This window comes from Rhincodon typus, chromosome 12 (genome assembly GCF_021869965.1).
Source record: "Rhincodon typus isolate 14 chromosome 12, sRhiTyp1.1, whole genome shotgun sequence".
NCBI lineage: Eukaryota > Metazoa > Chordata > Chondrichthyes > Orectolobiformes > Rhincodontidae > Rhincodon > Rhincodon typus.
This window is the reverse complement of record NC_063343.1, coordinates 41,521,139-41,535,291: the sequence shown is the minus strand read 5'-3', so window position 1 is coordinate 41,535,291 and position 14,153 is coordinate 41,521,139. Positions and strand designations below refer to the sequence as shown.

The 14,153-nt window shown below is 42.8% G+C and overlaps 1 protein-coding gene across 1 annotated transcript in view; it reads right to left on the bottom strand.

Annotated features, from left to right (window-relative positions):
- kctd16b (potassium channel tetramerization domain containing 16b) overlaps positions 1-10,342 on the bottom strand; it is a 196,608-nt gene extending 186,266 nt beyond the window's left edge. Inside the window, exon 1 of the mRNA XM_048603752.1 lies at positions 9,508-10,342. Coding sequence (XP_048459709.1) covers positions 9,508-10,342 — 835 coding nt within the window. The remainder of the gene's footprint in view (positions 1-9,507) is intronic.
- Between the last annotated feature and the right edge of the window lie 3,811 nt (positions 10,343-14,153).

Genomic DNA, 14,153 nt, shown 5'->3' with positions numbered 1-14,153 from the left:
GGTGGTGGGTGGGTGATGAAAGGTTATCAGCGTTAGGCAGGAATGTAAAGTTGATGTTATAGTCAGATCAGCCACAATCATATTAAATGGCAGAGCAGACTCAAAGGGCCAATTGTCCCACTGTTCCGTAGAACCTGAAAGGAACCTTCACAATCAGGTTGAGAAAACCAGGAGGAATTTGGCTCTATACCATAAGAAAGTCATTTCTGTGTAATGTAGCAGCTCTACCAGTCCCTGCAAACACAGCAAGACACCAGGTGACAAACAATGTTGCTCTAGCCACACCACCTTATACAGCTTTCCCAGCCCCAGTGTATCTCGGAACATCGATGCATGTGCTCATGAAATCTCCATCAGCAGTTCCTGTCTGCCTTGTTCAGTCCCCACTATCCTCAGAGTTCCAGTCCCAGTTTTAACTGTAAGACTACCCCATAATAAATAACAACCAGGACAACAAAGACCACCTCCTATTTCAGGAGCATGGTAAACAACTGGGCAGCACGGTTAGCCCTGCTATCTCACAGTGCCAGGGACCCAGAGTTAGTTCCACCCTTGGGCAACTGTCTATGTTGAATTTGCACATTCTCCTTGATCTGTGTGGATTTCCTCCCACAGTCCAAAGATGTGCAGGTCAGGTGGGTTGGCCATGCTAACTTGCCCATAGTGACTAAGGTGGGAAATGCAGGGATAGGTTAGGGATGGGTCTGGGTGGGATGCTTTTTGGAGGGGGGCGGTGTGGGCTCAATGGGCCAAATGGACTGCTTCCACACTGTTGGGATTCTAACTAACCACAGGGAGAGGAGATGCAAATGGTAGAGCAGATTGCTCCTCCTTCCCATTCTGACACACAATCTTGCATACGGAGTTAGGCACAATCAGTGGGGGAAATGATCTCCTCAAAGTAAACAAAATGTGGGGCCATTTAGTGTGAGTTCATTCAAAGTTGGGGAACAGTGATTTAAAACAATCTTTTGTCTGATAGTATTATCTTTAAACTCTCAAACTAACTGCAGTTTTTGATTGGGCTATATCTGCAGATGTGACAGCTCAGAATCTGCACGATCTCAAACAGGAAAATGAATGAAATTCTCCAATGCCCTGGGGAGGCTGCCTGTGTTATTTGTTCCCTGCTTGTATGATTTGCCTATGAGATGTCATAATATGTGCAACTCCAAAACCTCACACGAGGAAAGAACTAATCTCATTTGAAAAGTACATTTTTAAGACCAGAAAGTTAAGGCAACTTTGGGAATTAACCCAAAATGAGGACCATTGGCATACAACTGAAGAAAATACCAGAGCAGCTGTAATGGCTATCCTTATCAGAACCCCAAAACAAACTAGAACCAGCCCCTGCGATAAAATGAGCCCCTGCAGTAAAAAGGGCCTAGGCAACATCAGTCAGAATTGGTGCCCTGAAAATATAATTCAACCAGTAATGTCACTGGCTTTTCCTGTGGTCATTATACAAGAGGCCACATCGAAACTCAAGAGGTTAAAGCTCACCACAAAGAAAGCCCCTTGCATATACAAACATCATAGTACAAGCAATGCCCATAATTCCTGGTCAGATCTAATGGAAAGAACCAACTGATTAAAAGATGCCTGATGTCTTACAGCCTGTTCTGCCTGAACAGGTGACTCACAGACAGGCACAAACTATTCCCCAATCAGGAAAAACAGACCTTCCAAAGATGGCTCTGACCAAATGGCTGGTGGTGGAGTTGTCCCACAGTTGCAACAATAGGCCAATTCTTTATGTTGCTGGGAGGGAGTTTGGGGAACCAGCAAAATATATCAATCAACAAAAAGTGCCACTGGAATAGTCATCCACATGTCCCTGAATACTATACCAAAACGGACAAGTCAATGAGTCAGAGAGATGTACAGCACAAAAACAGACCCTTCAGTCCAAATCATGCATTCTGACCAGATAGCCTAAATAAATCTGATCTCATTTGCCAGCATTTGACCCATATCCCTTTAAATCCTTCCTGTTCATACACCCATCCAGATGCCTTTAAATGTTGTAATTGTAACCAGCTTCCATCACTTTCTCTGGCAGCTCTTTCCATAAACACATTGTCATCTGCGTGAAAAAGTTGCCCCTTACATACCTTTTAAGTCTTTCCACTGTCACCTTAAACCTATGTCTTCTAGTTTTGGACTTCCCCCACACCGGGGAAAAGACCTTGTCTACTTACCTATCCATATCCTAAATGACTTTATAAACCTCTATAAGGTCACCTCTTTAGCCTCCGACGCTACAGGAAAAATAGCCCCAGTCTATTCAGCCTCTCCCTATAGCTCAAACCCTCCAACTCTAGCAACATCCTTGTAAGTCTTTTCTGAGCCCTTTCAAATTTCACAACATCCTTCCTACAGCAGGGAGACCAGAACTGCTTGCAGTATTCCAACAGTGACCTAACCAATGCCCTGTACATCTGCAATATGACCTCCCAACTCCTATACTCAATGCAATGACCAATAAAAGTAAACATACCAAACACCTTCTTCACTATCCTGTCTACCTGCGATTCCACTTTCAAGGATAACTATGAATCTGCACTCCAAGGTCTCTTTGTTCACCAAAACTCCCCAGGACCTTACCGTTAAGGTGTAAATGTCCTGCCCCGATTTCCCTTGCCAAAATGCAGCACTTCCCATTTATCTCAATTAAACTCCATCTGCCATTCCTCGGCCTATTGGCCCATCTGATCAAGATCCCTTTGTACTCTGGGGTAGCCTTCTTCACTGTCCACTACACCTCCTATTTTGGTGTCATCTGCAAACTTACTAACCATACCTCTGACGGTCACATCCAAATCATTTATATAAATGATGAAAAGCAGTGGACCCAGCACCAATCCTTGTGGCACACCACTGGTTACATGTGTCGTAGTTTGTTGTAGCTTATGACAATATTTAAAAAGATAGGTATGATGGAAGAGTCATCTGAACTCCAGTTAGATCTCATCTCAATATCTAAAACAGCAGCATAAGCAAATTTACCAAAAATGGGAATGACATCTTAGATCAGTACAATGCAAACAGTGATTGTTATAACAATTGCCTTTGGTTGGATGTTCAGAGTGAGAAAAGATTTATAATTTCAGATTTTTACACCATTTTTGTCATTAGAAGAACTATATTTTACCATCCTCCTAATCATGAGGATAAAATATTGGAACGGTTAATTGAAAATTACCTTGCTTTTTTTGGTTACTAGTGAGCACGATTATGGTAAGACAAAAGGTCAGATGCCCTCATTAATGTATTAAAGAGTATCTGATTCCAAAACAGAGTCATGCAAATATTAAGGAAACCCTTGTTAAGCAGGGTATTGTCAGTCAAGGCACTTCATGACAAGTTCACAAATTAGGCCCATTAGGAACCCTATTTGTATTTGGAGGCTAACCTTTGATTATTGGAAATTTAATTCTGAGACACCAGCTTGTTGCACAGTCATACACTTACTCTTCTATCAAACATTCAGTTAATGCGGAGCATTTACCACCATAGGTATTTCAAATAGAATACCTCTGTTCGTTTCAATGTCAGAATTATATCAGAGTATGTTTGTGCAAGGATTTCACAATGCTGCCACCATATTCCCCAAGTGACTGGCAGCAATTTTAAAATACTTTTCTAGACTCGAGTGCTGGTTACAAATGAAATGGGAGCACAAACATTTCCAAGTTCCTGTCTAAATCATATACCATCCTGAAATAGGTTTATATCATCGTACCTTCATTTTTAAAATATATTTTCTGAATCAACCTGTTCAAAGATGCTATTACACACTTCTGGAGTAGATAGGACTTGAACCCAGGTCTCCTGGCTCAAAGGCAGGGATACTACCACTGCACCACAAGAGCCCTTCAACATGGATTCATTGTCCCTAGTTTAATATCCTAGATTTCCCTATTTAACACCATTATGGGAACACTATTATCTTAAAAACTACTGTTAGTCAAGAAGAATCACTGCCTTCTTCAAGACAATTGTTTGCTACAAGATTTGAAGAAGTAAACGAACAACATTTACAGTTAACTAGAATCTTAGCAACAGTAAAGGATCCTAGGTACATGAAGCAGTGGAGTACCTGGAGCAGCAGACTGTTTTTGTATTTTGAAAGGGCAGGAGGATAACTATAGTCCAGTCAATAATTTGCAGGAAACTGTTGGCCACTTTATATTCCTCTTCTCTGTGGAATATTTTGTGACTGTTTCTCACAAATGCAATAATGCACAACTTCCACAATACATTATTACTATATCTTCTTTAATCAAGGATTTTCAACTTGTGTACAGAGAGTGCTAATGGGCAAAGATAGTTACAGTATTTTCAGGAAAGGTAAATTTGATGCTGTTCTATGGCAGCATTTTTTTGTTTTGTGTTGTTTACAGCTTTTGGAGTATTTCAGCAATCACCAGTTACACACCTGGTGTAAAAATGTGATTGCACTAGGATTTTAGGTCAACTTGTAGCCAATACTTTGACTTTGTAATACGACATTGGAATAAAATAATTCTTTCATATCATGAGCTGTGCCACTGCACCCTCTTCTGTCTACAGTTCTGTAAAACACTGTTAGCTGACAATGAACCTTGAAATAGTAAAATTCATTCAGGTGAGCCAGTGTTTTTGTTAACTACTCAAAGGAATTATTATTGGTCTATGGACTGAAAGTATTGTTCATTCACTGAAAATAAATGAAAGATGTTGCAGGTATACTGGTGTGTGAGAAGTTTTTTTAAAATAGAAAAAAAACCACTTAAAAATGAATTAAAACATGATATTTAACATCGTCAATTATAAATATAACCCTACTCTGCCCAACTCTGGAATAGGAAATGCCAGCAGATTATTGATTACAGTGCATTTAGAGGTCAGCGAACAATAAAAAATATCAATACTATGCTTTATAGAACCTGAAGAGTAACCTAATACAACAAAGCAATTTCTCAGTACAGAGTGAGATACAATTTTTAGTTAACGTTGATGAGTAACTTGAATTATTAGAAAGCATTTTTAAATCAAATTTATGAATAGCTTTCTACAACATAGAAATACCAAGCCCAGAAACATATTAGCCAGCTCTCAACTTACAATTTCCATCTTAGGGCAACTTATGAAGTCATTCCCAGTTTTAGAATGTTGGAGTTGCATTGGATCATCAGGATCACCTCTAAGGCTGAGTAGGAAGCATTATTGAGTCATTACAGAGTCAGGCATCTATCTTCTCGGGCAATTATTCCAGAATAAAGATGTAAAAATAGACCAATATCCAACAACTAACTCAGTGTAACAAAGTAACAGCATTGTATGTGATGTTGGGCAGTGAAATGTAATGGAACATTTTATGCCACACAACACTTTAATGTGGATTGAATCCACACTGCTCATCATTTCCATGTTGGGAAAAGCAAAGAGAATTTCCTTCCAGCTTATAGGGAGCAATGCTTTGTAACTGACCCAGGATTTTTACCAATGGTCTCTGAAGAAATGCCTCCCTCTCCTCTTGGCTACAGTAGATATGTCAAAATATAAATTCATTATGCCAGTACTGAACTTGTTTCTTACTCTCAATTACCTTCTCATATGATGGAAAATAATGACCCAGATTTTCTGGTCAGCAATAAAGCAACAGCATTCATCACTGACCTGTTCAGCCTTTGGTCATATGACAATCGCTCCACACCAGAGATCATCCAAGTGAATCTTCTCTGAACTGCCTACAATGATGTGATATCTTTCCTTAAGTAAGGGGACCAAAACTGTTCAGAGTATTGCAGATATGGTCTCACCAGTACAACTGCAGTAAGGCTTAACTACTCTCATACTTCAACCTCCTTGAAATAAGAGCCAGCATTCCATTGATCTTCCTGATTACCTGCTGCACCTCTGCGCTAGCTTGCTGTGTTTTATGCACAAGTACCCCCAGGGCCAGTGTGGCTTTTCACTAATAATTATAAACATACTACTCTGTTCAAAATCCAATTACATCTCATGCAACAACATGAAATTCTTTTTGAATTTTTTTTGACAGTTAAACTAATAGTTTAAAAGAGTAAGTTTCATTAGCTCGGTGATTTGTAATTAACACAATTGGGGCTGGGGGGATGCAATCTTCCATGGCATACTTAATGGAAATGTACACGATCACATTTGGATTTCCTTTTTTCTCATCAACCCTTGAAGTGAGAAGGATGCTTGCCATGGAATACACAATACGAACATACACACATAGTCTTTTATGATAGTAAGGCTGTTGCATTGCAGCTACAGCGTGGCTTTGGCCGATTAGAAAAATCTTTTACCATCTAACATAGGCACAGTGGAAGGATTTATAGGTTGATAATCAACCTGCTTAGCTGTCTTATGAACACCATTCTATTGCCATCAAGTCCTTAAAGTGGGACTTCTACCCTGAGCTTCTGGCTCAGAAGCAGAGACACCACCCATTGCACTACATGACCTGCTACAAGATTTCCACATTTAACTGCATGACAGTTTCCTTCAGAGGTTTTTGTCAATTTCAGAAGAATAACGATGCTGATGTATCATGATGGAGCTGCAAAATTCAGGTCACTGTATTGTCTTATTTGAGGCATAACAATCGCAATAACTACGTGTTAGCTCAGTCGGAGACAATAAGTCAGAGCACCCCCAACTATTTTATATCTTGCAGCAGAATGAGCTCTGTCATTAAACTGAAGATAATTATTTTGATTACTTGCTGATCACTCAGCATGCCTTCTATTGTTGACTCCTGATGTGCACAGTGGGGTTTTCAAAATGAATTAATTGTCTTTTTACTTAACTGATGACTATATACAACTGTTCAGGATGGAAGGAAGAATATGCAAATAGCAGCTGTAACACTTACAATGTTACTGGACCAACTGGCATATCACTGGTGGGAGCTAAGTTGTCAGTAGATCTAATCCTTGCCAAAGTCCAACATAAAAATGTCCCTATATGAACAAAGGGCAATGAAGTCACTTATGGAATGGTTAAAAAGTCCTCAGATTTGACAGCCTGGGATTATCATTGTTAGATTGTTTCATTAATAAATTTATTTCTATTAATATTGCACTCAATAATAATTGTATCCTGTATATTAAATCAACAGATTCAGTTACTGTTTTGACTAACCATCTTTGAAGAATCAGTACAATCTCTGGTTACCAATTCTACATTCATTCTAAATTGAAAACTATTGAAAAAATTTAGAAGTAAACATCTTCATTGTGTTAAATTGTAGAAACCAGATTATACCCCAACACCCCATTTGACAGCTTCGGTCCTTTCTTTGGCCTGCTCTACTTGAATAAGTAATAGTAACTGTGCAGTAGATGAAGAGAACTACTGTCACATCTAGAGGGCAATAAGATTTTAATGTGGAGCATTAAGCAACAAAGAAACTCAAGCCAATCAGTACATTCAATAGGCTCAAAAAGATAGTTTGGGCCTTACCGGAAAAGACAGGGCATGCTGACATGGACTTTTAAGAGGCCATAGTATTGTCCCAGTACTCATGTTGAGAGAGCCTCCATATGGTAATTAACATCAGCTGATATAACTTACCAGAGGGAAATATAAATATATCTAAGTTTGTAACATAGAGGAAAGAGCTTACCCTCAGTACAACCTGCAATAGTCAATCGCAATAAGTAGGTATTTGTTTATCAACGTTTGGCCAGCACGTTAGCCTTGTTCTGCAATTGCTGCACCAAGTTGTTGCTTCTGCTTTACAATCCCGTTGGTAAATCCTCTGCTATGAAACTAAAGCAACAAAAAAAAAATGACGAATACTGTCCTGGTTCAGACAACTTATCGCTAGATCATCAGTAATACCTCATCAAAATACAGAAATACAGGACCAAAGGTATTATAAATTAAACACTGACCGTGTATACCCGGTTTTGTAAACCCCCTGAATTGTCAAATAGTGATATTTGTTGTAAAATCAGCTAGAAACTGCTTTTCGATTCTTTCCTTCATTACAGGTTCTTCAGGACCGTTGCAGGATTTGTAAATGACGACTGCCTTAGATAAACGTTGCCTTAAAAAGAATGCCCCATTTAAAGAGACCTGACTGGCTCTGTAACAAAGATGGATTAGGAAATGTTAGCAAGCGGCATTGTGACGGCTGCCAGCTGAAGCGCTATCGTCAGGATTGAGCGCGCCGGTGTTTTATCGTAAACCTGTAAAAGTGTGTCTGTTATCCGTGTCTCAGCCCCGAGAACGCAGCACTTGGGGAGCGCTATTTCTTTTTCACGCTAAAGTCATGTCCCTCAGATTTGAAGTTGCAATTTTACCGGTAGACTGGGTCCCAATTGTTTATGACGAGCCTCCCTGCCAGTGTCCGATACTCGCAATAATCATACTAATAACATCCAAGTGTTGCAAATCACTTTTCCGAAGAAACGGAATCTCATCCTCTCTTTCGCTTTCTGTGGGTCCTCGGCTCGTATCGCACGGACCCTGAACCGCCCTTGCCAGCTCCTGTTAATGGTCTGGGCTACTGATCAAACCCATTCGGGCTTTGAGCTTCATTCCCAGCCCTGGGACAGAGTAGCTTTGGGAGAAGCTGGCTGAAGCTGCTTGTTTTACAACCCAGTTAGAAACTAGCCGCTCCCGCCGCCAGAAAGTGCAGCGAGCAATCCAGCATCACAAAGTTCTTACGGCAGAGAACTTGTCACATTCCCCACTGTTCTGGCAGTCGCTGTCCAGGTGCTGAACCGCTCCTTCTCGGAGCGGGAAAGACTGTTACAACTTCATTCCTGTACTGTATCTCTTTCCCGGCAACACCGCTAGTGGTTCTCCTTCCGGACAGACTCTCCGGCGGTTACGGGGCTCTTTTCTTTGGGCTATTAACAAAGAAACGCAATGTGTATGCGCAACGTACAGCATCCCTGTCCAGGTTTTGTTGTTCGATGGTCACTTGAACCCTTACCTCCTGTTCACCATCGAATAATATTTTCTGTCATATTATATTTTAGTTTCTGTCCAAACAGGGGGCAGCGGACATGGTGCGCTCTCTCAGCAAAGGGTTCGAGTGTACAGTCGGTGGTGACAGGGCGCTAGTTCTCGGTTAGGGCTCGGAAAGCTAGGCGACGCTCAATGTTGCTTGAGGACGGAAATGTACTCGATACCAAACTACTGCGTCTCAAACTCACCGCAACATGTTGGACAGTGGGTGCACACTGTAACTGGGCGCTGGACTCGTGGGTGCACACTGGATAGAGGGTGTTGTCTGAGGTCGGGCGCTGACAGCAGATAGGAGCAGTATTTGGGGCGCTGGGTGGTAGTTGTGGAATATAGTTGGGCGCTGGATATTGGCTGTGCACTTGGTAGTGTGTGGGGGAACTGGAGCTGGTGTTGGCTGATGAGTATGCACCGGGACATGGGTAATAAAGGGTGTGGACTAAGAGGAGTTGGAGAACGGTGCAGACAACGTGCTAGGTGCAAACAGGAAGACAACCGGAATGTACTCACGGTAGAAGAGGTATTCGGTGTAGCTGCTCCATGCCCTGTCGTCAATCGCCTGGCCGCACACTGAGCCGGTCAGAGAGGAGTTGCTCCCTAGTAGAGTGAAGCCTGCTTCCGCCAGGGTGTCGAAGGCTCTCTCCAGTTGACGGTAGCGGAGGTAGAAGCGGGACGTGTACCTGTCCGGCGTCCGGTCTGGGTCCCTGCTCTCGTTCACATTGTCTCCGAAGACTTCCTTGAGGAGGCCGATCCGCCCGCAGGCGAGGATACGGGGGACCCGGCGGAAGAGGCGAGCATCCCCCTGCAGGCTATCCCGGCCCAGGACACAGGAGCCGCGGTAACCCAGCGTGATGAAGCCGGCCCTGCGCTCCGCTGCCTGGCTGCCGGCCCGGGGGAGGTCGCTGCCCTGGGACAGCTCATCCAGGTCGCTGTGAGAGGGCTCCTCGAGGCCGGGGCTGTGCCCTTCGTCCGGGCTCAGCATGCGGACCAACTCAGGCAGATGGAAGAACTCCGCCTCCCGCCGGAGGCGCATCTTCTCCGGGAAGAGCTCGGGCAGTACCACCGCCCTGTCCCGCAGGTAGTCCAGGATGTAACGGAATAGGAAGCCGTCCCGGTCGATGAAGAAGCGCCCGCGGTTGTCCCGGGCCAGCTCGGGGCCTGCCGAGTTCCTCTTGTGGCCGAACATCCTGCCGAGCACCGAGTTCGGGAGGCTGGTCAGGGTGGACAGGCGGGTGAAGTACACCTGGCCGCCCACATTCAGCTCCACCACATCAGGCAGCGGGGGCCCGCTGCTCTCCCGGGCCGCCAGCGGGGGAGCCGGCCTGCAGTTCGCGTTCAGAGCCATGGCCGGGAGCCCGGAGCCAACTTCTGGCCAGGAGAGAGAGGCCGCCTCCACCCCTCCCGGCGGCGGCGGCGGCGGCGGCGGGGCAGCGCACTTGGTCAGAGAGCAGCCTCCCCTACCCCGGCCCACCCGGGACACCGGGAGACTCCCAGCTCCGCTTCCCCCCGACTCCAGCGCCTCCACTGTAATGGGGCGGGGGGGGAGAGAGATGGAGTATTGGAGCAGAGTCCGGCCCCCCGGGAGCGGGGGGGGGGGGAGAGGAGGAGGGAGGGGCTCGGTCCCTGTGCTCTGGCGGCCGAACGGAGTGACCCTATTTGTTTAGCTCCCTCCCTCCCTGCCCTCCGCTCTGGGGTTGCTCCTGATCCCCAGCTCCGGATAGACTGCTGTAAGCTCCCGGTTTGTCACATCTCCCAGTGAGAGAGAGAAAGCAGCTGGCAAAGCGCCTCTTACATCATCTTCCCCCAAAGAGCTCACACACACCGCCTCCTGCCGAGCTCCACTTCTCCAACTTGGAGAGTCGGGGCGGGATGATTCAGGCTGAACGTGAAAAGCCAGCTCCCGCTTCCTTGGGTGCCTCACACGCCTCTGCAGCTCGCCAAGTATCAGCGGCGCTCTCGGCTACTTTCAGACTCCACCACTCCCAGGCTCCGCCTGTCTAGGTTTCGGTTTTTTTTTTCTCTATCCCTCTCTCTCTCACTCGCTCGGTTTGGCGGAAACCTACGAGACGGGAAATGATTGTCTCCTGAGGGTCAATCATAGACACAAAGTTGTCATTGGACATTTTAGTCACCAGGAAACCGGCTCCCCCGAGGTGAAACGCCGAAAGCTCCAGCAGTCTCTTCCTCATTTGTCATTTCGTCGTGTTCTGGGGTTGCCAGGGCTCAAATCCGTCGAGAGGCGATGAAGTATTTTAGGATTGTGGAATAAATAATTAAGTGGAAGTGTGCGGCTAAAATGACCTAGTAATCCACAAAGTCTCGCAGCCAGATCTGAAGCAGTGTCTGCCAGCGATTCAGAGAAAACAGCAGCGTTACAAGAGAGGGCGAGCGCTGGTTTTTTGGAGAGACCGTATGTCATGCGTGAACTAAAAGTTGGGACCATTGGTAACATACACGGTCACCGTAACTAGAATTAGCGTCAATAAACACTGCTGTAATTCATAGTGAGGACAAATAAACCAGCAGCGAATTGTTACCGTATACCACTGGTATGCAAAGAGATCCGAAAATTCTTCAAACAACGCCTAACACATACGCCTACCAGTAATCCCACATGGCCGTCACTAAAAATAACATCACAAAATATGTAAATAAAACATTTTCTTCTCACAGAACCAAACTATGTCATAAACAAAATAGGCTACTCATAAGTGATGATTATTGTGGTTAACTTCATTGCGTAAAAGGTCAGGATTCATATTCGTTTTATTCAAAACCAGTAAGTATTCTTCATCGGTGCCATTTCTTGTATTATTGCGAAACAGCTTTGTGGGAGGGGCCACATACACACACCATATGAGGCTCTTTACGATATTGGAACAGAACTATTTCAGGGTAAAGCTATTTATACTGCGACAGGTGACATTACAGAAGAGACCAAAAACACATCCTGAAAATTGGAATAGAATCAGAAAATGTTGAAAGTCATTTGTATGTGGCTATATTGCGTTTAGCACTTGCCAGTGGTCGTTTTAAATGTTAACCTATTTCTCCCTCCCTATAGTCTAGGAGCTGCTATCCCGATCTAGTATTTTGTATTTGCTCTTATGAAAAGTAAATATAGTCTTATGGTAAGTATATAGTAGCAGATCCAACACAATACAAAAGCGATGATCATATTCCGAATTGCCCGAAGCTTGGCAAATTACGGTAGTACAGTCACAATCTAGGAGTAAAGGTCCTTTCGACTCCACATACGCTGTGGTATAGACACACAAACGTTTTAGATTTACAGGACTACATGTTCTTATCAACATGTCACAAGGAATAGGGATTTAAGATATCATCAGGTTGGTGTATGTTTTATACCGTTATACTTGCTCACCCATTATCTTGCGCTTTTGTTATCAAAACTCATTTTTCAGCTCAGAATGTATGAGTGATAGAAGACGAACAGAACATACTTTTAATCCCTAGGTCAATTTCTATATACATTAAATCAAAGGTTTTATTTGCCCATTTCATAACCTTGTCTACTTAAGATGCAAATTGATTTGTACATTTGAAAGTCAAGATATTCTGCTCCTTTATACCACTTAAAATCGTATCATATAGACTGTACTTCCCTTTCACTGAACTTACTTCCAAACATATTAATTATAATTTTGTACATTAAACAGCACCTGTCTCTTATTTGTCCATTCGGCCAGTTATCCATGTCCCTTGAGTAATTTCATCACAATTTTGATCTTCCATGGATGTCTTATTAGGTTCAATGGCAGCATTGGCAGATTCCAAATCCTTACGTCCAAGTAAACTCCCACGGTTCAATATTTGTAGGACGGCTTGACTCTAGGAGTGTAAGAATGTGACCCTCCTTGATATATGAACTGGATACAATATTTTTGCACATGCTTTCATATGTGTTTTTCCAACAAATGGGAGGTCATTTATACTGTGATAAAACAAGTCTGCAATAAATAATATAGCTGTTTTATTTCTCAAATAGAGAGTGAACATAAAGAACAACAGTCATGATTGAACACAATGCAATCAGCACAAAATAACAATTCTACTCATGCATCACTTCATCAATAAGTCAGCTTACTTTACTTAGACAAGACAACTTCTAACTTCAAAGTCTAAGTGATAACCTGCCTGTTGGCTTTCTATGAACACGTCAAAGAGTTAATATATGTTTCTGTCCCTATCTTATTAGTTATGTTCACTACTGGAGGGAGGATCTGTGCCAGAGACACCTGTTGAGTACCTAGAATCAAGAACTTCCCAAATCAATGCAGCTGTGGTATTTACTGATTACAAAGCTGCATAATAATATTTTCAATCTTTAGAAAGTCAAATAATTACCTAATACATTATCTTTGACAATTTTTTATCTCTTTTTTTTAAACAATTCATATGAATATATATTTTAAGACTCCCAATTTGTTAAGTTTAGAAAAAAATCAGTATGTTGCCAGGAAATGTAATTCTAGAATCAGTAAGGAAAAGGATATATAACAAGTTACAACATAAACTATACTGTGATGATCAAAGTAAGTTTTACAATACTTAAGAACATGGTTTTTGCATGTTTGTTTTTATGCCATGATAAAGGACAAAAAGTTAATTAAAGTATTTCTCTCTGTGATTAGTGAGGAACTATGAGAAATGTATTTAGTCAGTCACAAACTAGTGCCAGTAGTTATCAATCCACAAAATAAACTAACACACTTTCTCAAGACAGTATGTGTGACTGCTAAGAATAAACCAACATAATGGGACTGATGTCCAGAAGCTAGGTTAAGTCTAGCCCCTTTTAACTTGAAATGATCCAGAACTCTGCTGCCTGTGTCCTAATTCACATCATGTTCTGCCCATTCCCTGTGCTCAGTGACCTATTCTGACTCCTACTCATGCAACATCTGGATTTTAAAATTCTTATCTTTGTTTTCAAATACCCGCTTTGTGAATTGACCATCTCAATTTCTGTAATCACCTGTCCCTCTATCCTCTGAGACATATACACTAATCGCTTCCAGCAACTGGAGCATCCTTAATTTCAATCATTCCAATAATTGTTGGCCACAACTTGAGGTGGCTACGCTGCAAGCTCTGGAGTTTCCACTTGACATCTCTCTACTTCTATGACTAAA